The 9,146-nt window shown below is 35.5% G+C and overlaps 1 protein-coding gene across 2 annotated transcripts in view; it reads left to right on the top strand.

Annotated features, from left to right (window-relative positions):
• The first annotated feature begins 807 nt into the window (after window positions 1–807).
• Window positions 808–9,146, top strand: part of LOC149146190 (uncharacterized protein At4g15545-like) — a 93,711-nt gene continuing 85,372 nt past the window's right edge. For both annotated transcript variants that reach the window (XM_089452880.1, XM_089452879.1), the window contains exons 1-2: window positions 808–1,394; window positions 2,091–2,159. In XM_089452880.1, the coding sequence (XP_089309006.1) occupies window positions 1,104–1,394; window positions 2,091–2,159 (360 nt within the window). In that variant the 5' untranslated portion in view covers window positions 808–1,103. The remainder of the gene's footprint in view (window positions 1,395–2,090; window positions 2,160–9,146) is intronic.

Below are 9,146 nucleotides of genomic sequence, written 5' to 3'. Positions count from 1 at the left end.
TATTTTTTGACTATGAATATGAAGCTTATTTTAGCTTATATGTTAAAATAGAATTAACTATTTACAGAATATTCTATTTCTAACTTATACAACCAACTAATATTTATATAACCTCGTTGATTTATAATTAATTTATTTTTAGGATTTAAATCTCCCTTTAACTGATATTTTATTTAAAATATAATTAATTTATATTTATTTAAAAAAATATAGTTAACTATTATCTATTTTTAATTACTCGATTATTTAATGATTATAGTATATTAACTCACTTATTTTAATATATATTTATAAAATTGTCAATTATGTTTATTTTAATAAGAGAATTAATAACCGAATTAACTGATTTGAATAAAAATTTTGGTCTAACTAGCCGTTTCCCGGTTAAATCGAGCTGTCATTATTTTAGGTGTCGACAAAATTATTGATGCATAGCAAGATCTCTCATTCAACTTGTCGTGACGATGAACCACACTAGTTGGTTCGAAAAGTGTAGACAAAATTATCTCTATGTGATTTTCACCCAAAATTCTTCTAAAAATTAATATAAATCACATAAGTCTAAATTCAAAACTTTCTAAAATTATTAAAAAAAAAAATCATCAAATTAAAACCAAAAATTCTAAAATATAAAATAATTAAACAAAACATTTTTATGAGTAATTTAAGCAATACATACATTACTCTAGATTAAATTTTTTAAAGTAAAATCCACATAATCTGATTCCATTATAATTCGGTGATTTTGACAGGGTGTCGAATGAGAGCCGAATTTAAAGATAAAATATAATCCATGTGTACGAAAACACATCCACACAGTAGGTTGTACAGAAGATATGAACAGTAGATGTGCAGAGGATATTTGACAAAAGGTATCACCTGGAACCGCGACCTTAAACGAAGTTTATGGCACCTAAACCAGTAAAATAAATGTCTAATGACGGGAAAGACTGCTACGAGGATGGCAGCCTGATCACATGTAAGATGTCCACGTACTTAAGCGGGGCATTTAAGTTCTGCTCGTTTTCACAGAAAAACATTTAATCCGACATATTCATACCAGACGCCTTGGAAATTTTTTTCCGCTTCAATTGCAGGAAAGAATGTCAAAAGGCGTCAATTACGGTCCGTACAATCCTTCGGATTTCGAGCTTCCGGAAGAACTTCTCGGCATTCTTCCCACGGACCCTTACGAGCAGCTGGAATTAGCACGTAGAATTACCTCCCTTGCGATTGGATCCCGGGTCATCAAGTTAGAGACCGACGCCGCAAAGCTCAAGATTAAAATTTCCGAGAAAGATCAAATAATCTACGAACTGGAAGAAAAAATCAACCAGTTAGAAAAGGCTCTTAACGAAACTGACGAACGGCTGTCTCACTCACTGGAAGAGCAGGTCAGCTTGTTTATGTGCTCACTTATTTTTTAAAACCTTCTTTATTTAGTAGTTTTGTTTCTGTTCAGTTCCTCTTCTGTTGTTATCTTATTTCGCGATATCACCGCATGTTTTCCCCTTAAATTCTCGTCTGGTCCGGTTCGAATTTGAACTATATTTGCTTGATCCCAGTCAGAAGTTGGTGATTTTAACAATTCGTTGAAATCCACTCTTGTTCTGATTTCGTTTGAGTATTTCGTGTCAATTTTGCTAGTTCCCTGCGTTTCTTGTTTAACTTTGATATGCTTTTGTTCAATCACTGTCTATCTTCCATTGCCAAATTTGTTTCATTCCCTATTTCTTTCGAAAGTTTATGGCAATGTTGCTTCTCTGGTGAATGTCCATCTGTTAAATTTTGAAATTTAGGATTTTCTTTTCGGATTGAACTATCATTTTCAATTATCTTGGTAATTTGCAGTTTCACCTTAAGTAATTTTAATAATTTTATTCAAATATTAGTGTTTTATAATCTTTGTGTTAATTATTTTATGTCAATTCGATTTTGTAGCTCAAGTTTAATGCCTTTTGTTCATGTTCCTACTTCACTGTTGAAATTCCGCCAAATTTAGCCGTTTTTTTCTTTATATTTCAGACCTGCCCTTCTTCAATCGCTTATCTTCTCTTTGTTTTACGTTTAAAATGTTAATTTCCCTGCAGGCAAAGCTCAATCATGACAAGAGTGTTTTAGCAGCAACTGTCAAGAAGCTTAACAGGGAGATGGCAAAGGTGAGGTTTCATTTATTTCACCCAAAACAGCGAGGTTATCTTTTCTGAACTGTAGATTAATAACGATAAACAGTTGAAGGATTTGCACTTAATAGTAGCTTTCCTGGAGTAGATTTTTTAGGAATCCACAATATCGAGATAAAAAGCAGAATAGGGTTTGCGGTTCACTCTGTTAAGTAGCGTAACTTTTTTTACTGTTTCAGTTAAGTTATCCAGATCCTAGTGTACCTTAAAACCCACTTTAGGAATCCTAACATAAATATTTTCATGAAAATTTATAGGATTAATCTGAAGTAACAGAAGGCGTTAAAGAACCATTATATGTTGTTGCTTTAAGAATTAAGCTTGCTTCTAGTTATTACCAGGAAATAACTTGAATAAACGATCCATTGATCGGATAACTTAAGGGAAAGTGCCAAGATCACCTCACACATCCCTCGCATTGGGTTAGTGCTTTGCTAATCTCATGGGGTTATCTCTAAGCGATTCAAGGCTTCAATTATGAACATTGGGGGACATTTAACACCTCAAATTTGCACTAAAAGCTTGTTGTTCTGCACTAAAACTCGGAAATATGCAACTTATTCCTCCAATCACCAAGCTTAACTTCTGAATTTACAATTGTTTCTGCTAAAAGAAGTCAGAAATTTCATAAATTCATTATAATATTCCCTTCTTTTTTCAATAAAAGTTGCATAACAACGAACTAAATTGCTCTAAAATCAAGAAAAGCACTCGAAATCAATGCGTTGCCATTGACATGAGGTGTTCCCCTCACAAATCCACATTTAAGTTTGAAAAAAGAATGATATTCAATTTGTTTTCACCTTAAAATGCTTACAAAATTAAGTATGTTTATTAGATGACTGGTGCCTTGTCCTTGGTTAATGAAGTAATTTAAATGGAAACTTTTAAGGCAAACAAAAATTTGTATATCACAATGTTCCTGCACCCAAGAAGTAAATGTTTAAAGAATGAGAGTTATGCAAAATAGATAGAATGTTTACACACAAGTACGCATGTTGCCAAAAGATGTTGATTGGATCATTATTACTGAAAGTCATAGAAAGAGCAATGTTCCAAGAAGGTTGGGCACAAATCAATGCGCTCAAGGGTCTCCAAAGAGAGAAGTAATCATGCCAAGACTCTTACAATCTCCTTACACCACTCAAAATATAACTATGGCAGTGCATGTTGGGGACTCAACCAATACAATAGCACAAGGGCTTGCTCAAACATCTAAATCTCAAGTGAAAACAATGGAAGCAAGAAGAATGAAAACATTGATGATTATCTCCCTTGCTTGCACTCCTATTTACAGCTAAGAGAAGATGAAAAAGGAGGAAGATCAAGGATAAAGCTGTGCCTTGGGTTGGAAAAATTCTGAAAAAGGAAGAAAGCACCCTTCTTAAGCTTCATGCACACTCAACTAGTGTGCCTTGACTAGGCAAGAAAAGCCCAAAAGCATGCAAAGAATATCACCTTCCTCATGCTCTGTGAAAGCACTGGAAAGCAACTGAAAGGCTCTGCAAAAGAAACTATAAGCACTGAAATCTGCCTGGAATCTGTCAAATGTGGGTGCCTTCCTCATATCAAAATAGCCTGCATGCATTCCCAAACTAGAAGAAGATAGAGAAGGAGAAAATCATGCCATGTCACCACCTACAAAAGCACTAGAATCAAGGATAAAGCTATGCCTTGGTTTGGAAACAATTTGAAAAAGGAACAAAGCACCCCTCTTAAGCTTCATGCACACTCAACTAGGGTGCCTCAACTAGGCAAAAAATGCCCAAAAGCACACAAATAAGGCACCCTACTCATGCCCTGTGAAAGCACTCAAAAGCAACTGAAAGGCTCTGCAAAAGAAATTATAAGCACTGAAATCTGCCTGGAATCTGTCAAATGTGGGTGCTCTCCTCATACGAAAGATAGCCTGCATGCATTCCGAAACTATAAGAAGATAGAAAAGGAGAAAAGCATGCCATGCCACCACCTACAAAAACATTAGAATCTGGTTGGAAAGGTCCTCAAGTAAAGCACCATTCTTCTGCCTAGAATACATTGTAGGAATGGTGGAAGACCTGAAGAATAGTGGTGTCGAGGAGGACCAACCTCTTCTCAAGCCCATGATGATGGGCGAAAACCATAACAAGAGGCTAGAAAGCCTACTTAAGCCATGTGCTTCACTTGGAGAAAATAAGACAAAAGAGGAAAGCATCCTAAGGATAGAAAAGGGGCACTTCCAAGTAAAATATCCAAGTGGAGTCCAAATAAAGCTCTCTTTACCCAACATAGAAAGATTTTTCTTTTAGAGACAAAAAACAACAATGGAAACTTTTCTAGCATATATGCTTTTTAGTTGTGCAAGGCAACATGGAGAAAGCATGTCGTAGAAACAAAGTCAAGTCAAAGTTACTATCTCAAGTGGGCCATACTAGTCAATGATAGATGCCATGGGTCAACAAGACACTCAAATCTCCATGAATCATCTCTAGTGGCAGTGCACTCCTCCATGGGCTCTAGAAAGATCACATAGGTCCATAGGTATGGTGCAACCCTTGTAAGTCAAAACATAGAATAGAACCATGCTTTGCACATGTTGAAACTAGATTAGTTCTCCTTTGCTAAAAATAGGCCATATCACAACATATCAAAGTGCTTAGAATATCCGAAAAACTGAAACCAATCTTCACTGCTAGAAGGGTGACAAAGTTATCTACAAAAATTGAAAGAAACAAAAACTTTAATTGCCCATCTTTTGTGATCATCGCCAAAATTGGCCCACACATTGTCCTCCATAAGGGATTTCTAAAAATATGATTGATCTCAAAAAGTAGAAACCCTAATTTTGCCTTAATTATTCATGTTGCAATCATCACCAAAGTTTATGCTTATCCATGTCTCCATAATGGGTACCCAAATATATGATCAATTTTCCAAAAATAGAGACGTAGAAATAGAAAGTTACCCAAAAAAGCAAGTCTCGGAAAAACTAAAAGTACCCTCATGCAAGCACGAGGAACTTGTTGAATTCATAAAAACTTTCAACTCTATATTGGTATGAGATTGAATTGATCCTAAAGAGCATCGATTTGAAGACCACAAGCAAGAAACATGCACAATCTTTAACTCTAAGAATTAAGATCTATGACCATGTGGTAAGTCTAGCTTAAGCTCTCATCAACTGTCAATGTTGAATGCTTAACTTTTGATGAGAATTTCATCTAGTAATGTATCCATGATTTGGTTCCATTAATTCTTTTGTTAACCTTTATAAATCTCGACACGATATCGGATTGGGTGTGAACCTTATTCTTTCAATTCTCTTTGTTGATCCGAAATTTTTTGGCTGGTGGCATTATATATCATGGCGTGGAACTAAGGTTTTCTTGAATCATCATTTTCTAAGTTTTTCCTCTTGGGGTTCTAGAGGTATAATTGTAACTTATTTTTTGGATCTTCTTAAAGTCTTGTAGCACTTGATGGATCCATCTTACGATGCACATCTAGCTATGCTTTGTACATATTGATCCTCCACTTCATAGGAATGGATTGCTAACTCTAGAGCCATTAGGCATATCATGAAACACCAACACGTTCTCTCTAATTATTGACGTCATCACAATGGCAAGAAAGTGATTATTGGTGATAACTCAACTTTTTCCATTTAGGATGTGATGATATTCTCATTGACACTGCCAAATTTGGGAAGTCTTTCTTGTCGAAGAGTAGGGACTAATCTTCTCTCTTTTTACTGCATCACTCACAACAATAAAAAAGGTCTAATTTTGACTAGATCAATGGGTAATAAAAGACATTGATGATGGTTTTAAAGTGGTCAAAGGAAAATAGCTCGAGTGACAACTAGCGGGTTTAATTACCCCTCCACCTGGGTTCTATTCTCCGGAGACATGTTAGCCTGTGTGGCAAAAATTTGAACATGTTGAAAATGTTGAAAATCTATGCAAGTGTAGTAGACTACAATTTTCTGCCAGGTAATTACTTCCTAATTATTTTCAACTAGTATTTTATACCATTACTATCATGGAATAATTACACTTCAGAAAATCTTGACAGTAAATGTAACAAAAACATTAAATATCACGGAAAGACAACCATGCACAAAAGAGAATATTTTTACCTTGGGAAACCCAACCTTGGGAGAAAACCCAAGAGGAATGTTGGATGGTGAGAGGTGCATGATTGGTGTAGATGGCGGAGGAAACTGACATATCATCATCAATGAGCAATGTGTAGGGCTATTGATTGGTTGGCTGTCCAAGCTAAGAGAAAAATATTTCTCCTATGGGGTTACCCTTTTTGGTGGGTAACATATGGCTCCAACTCGGGGACATGTACTCACTATAGAGTGCATGATCCATGTGCTCAAACAAGGAGTGCATGAGAGTACTAACAATCCCTAGTGTTCATATACTTGTTATCTGGACACACAACAACTTGTTGATAGCAACTAAGCAATATGTTGATCATCACCCTGGCGATATAGGATACAAATAGTACGAAAATAAAATGTTAGCTTAAATAAAACATTTAACTATTATGCAAGCCAAACAACATGAACAATATCAAAAGATTGATGCAAAATCAAAGATGCAATGCATACAATCCTATTCTAACCTATGCTAACATTTAGTACATCAACTGAGTATACGCATACAACCAATGAAGCCAACATGTTATCGTATCAATATCATGCCTTTTACCTCTATTCTTAATTATGAGATATCACAATCATTAACCATTATCTCCTAATACACAAAGATTAAATGAAAGAAATAAGGGTGTGTGGTGGGAAAATTGCAATAAGACAACCATGGCTCATCCTTGCTCGAATGGATTAAGGATGAAAAGGGAAAAGAGAATTTTTTCCCACACCATTGCATCCTCTCTTACAACCTGAAGATAGAGTAGTCAATGATCAATTTTAAACATTCTTGCCCAATAGCTATTTCAAACGTACTATTCTCATTAACGTCACTAGGGAGATGTTGAGAGTGGCATGAAGAAAAAGAAGATTGAAGGACAAGATCTCAACAAACATATTGCCCATCACAAAAATCAAATTCAAAATGGGTGACCAAAGTCGGCTCATCATGTAGATAATCCATAGAATCTGAGTATGACTAAGGAATGATATCAAAAGGAAGCAAATATGGCTTAAACAAATCGGTAATCATGTCTTCCTGATCATCACATGATGTGCAAGGCTGGGACAGACCATCATTAGCATCAACATTGGTATCATAAATTGGATCCCTGTCAAAATGATAACAATTCACATCCCACTTCCCCTCTTCCACGTGCAGAAAAGCATCATTATTATTCTCTTGAGGATTAATGGGATCAACCTTTTCAAGGGTTTCACAAGATGTATCATTAGACTCGATAGCCATGGAAAGGATAGAGCTTACCTCATCTTTTGACAAAATCCTCTTCATCACTACTAGGAGGATCATCATATTCCTCATAGGTAAAACACTCACTAAGTTCATGATTTTCCTCGAGATCTTTTTCAGCATGTTCCTATTGATGGTCAAGAAGGACCTCTTCTTCTTGCTCACTATATCCTCTTCATCAGTTTCCTTTGTCACATCTTCAAATGGGTCTAAGACGCCTTCCTCTTGAAGGGCCTTGACCAAGTCTTGAAGGATGTGTTTATAACTCTGAAACATTGGCCCCCAATGCTATTTATTTTGAATAGACACCTTAATAGAAGACATGTTTTTGGTTTACAAGCATATTTAGCCCATTCGCTTTGATCTTTTCCAAGACAATTAATGAACATCCTGTGAAAATTCCTTGAATTACAACAATTGAGTATTATTCTCCTAACTCACGCAGTTTATTTGCATTGTTAATTACTAACAACAAATAGTGAATAAACCACACTACAATTCTTCACAATAAAAATACATTGCGAAAATAAAATACGGAACTAAGAAATAGATGCACACACACAAAATAATGACACTGTTATTTTGGACAATTGTCCCCGAAAAAACTCTAAAGGGAAAACCAGTGCAACAAATGAGGATTTTATTACTATGTTGCACGGGGACCTGTCCCCACCAAAGTTCATGGCCTTTCCTACGTCCTGATGATCTGGGTACTTTGGAACTTGTCAGAAACTTCCCCAATTGGTCAGGGACTCCATCAGGGACTTAGGGACTTCCAGGGTATCCCTTGAAAAATTCGGGACTTTTCAGGGTACTTTAGGATGTCCCTTGATATCAAGCACATTAAACTTAAAACAAAATGAATTTTAAAACCTAAGTTCTAAACTTTAAAGTCAAAAAATTAAAAAACAAAATTTGAAACCTAAACCCTATCGCAACCTAAACCTATCAACTAAACTAAACCTATCACATACACACTAAACTAGACCTATCACATACTACACACTACACGACGATGATGAAGGTAAACACTGTTACAGAGACACGACAACGAAGGTAAACATAGGTTGTGAAGGTTGCAAGTAAACACTGAGCTCGAGCAAAGGTTGCAGGGAAACACTTGTTACGAGGGTTGCAAGCAGTGTTACTTGGGAGCAGGAGCGAAAGCGGGGAGCGGGAGCGAAAATGGGTGCGGGAGCGACATTTTCAGAAGCTCTCGGTTTGGGAACGAATCCCGAAGCATTTTTTATATATATATATATATATATTTATATTTTTTATATTTTGATCCATACATGTCAACAAAAACATGTAGAATGATGAATTAAATATAAAAAGCATAAAAAAAACATAGATTGAACCATATAACAACAATCATCTAGAAGTTATAATCTTCATCAACTATGTCCACAAGTTAGTAACATAGTAACATAGTAACATACAACATATTGAGTCTCATGATTCATCAATCTTAAAGCTTGAAGCTTTCCAAATTCAATATATAACATTTATCATCATTGATCACCAAAGTTGTACTTGTAAGCTAAGTGTAACCATTACAACAAATACT

Source organism: Pinus tabuliformis, chromosome X, assembly GCF_031772625.1.
Source record: "Pinus tabuliformis cultivar Carrire ecotype Pingquan chromosome X, CPIR1, whole genome shotgun sequence".
Taxonomy (NCBI): Eukaryota; Viridiplantae; Streptophyta; class Pinopsida; order Pinales; family Pinaceae; genus Pinus; species Pinus tabuliformis.
The sequence above is the reverse complement of the archived record's forward strand: the minus strand, read 5'-3'. Positions and strand labels throughout refer to the sequence as shown.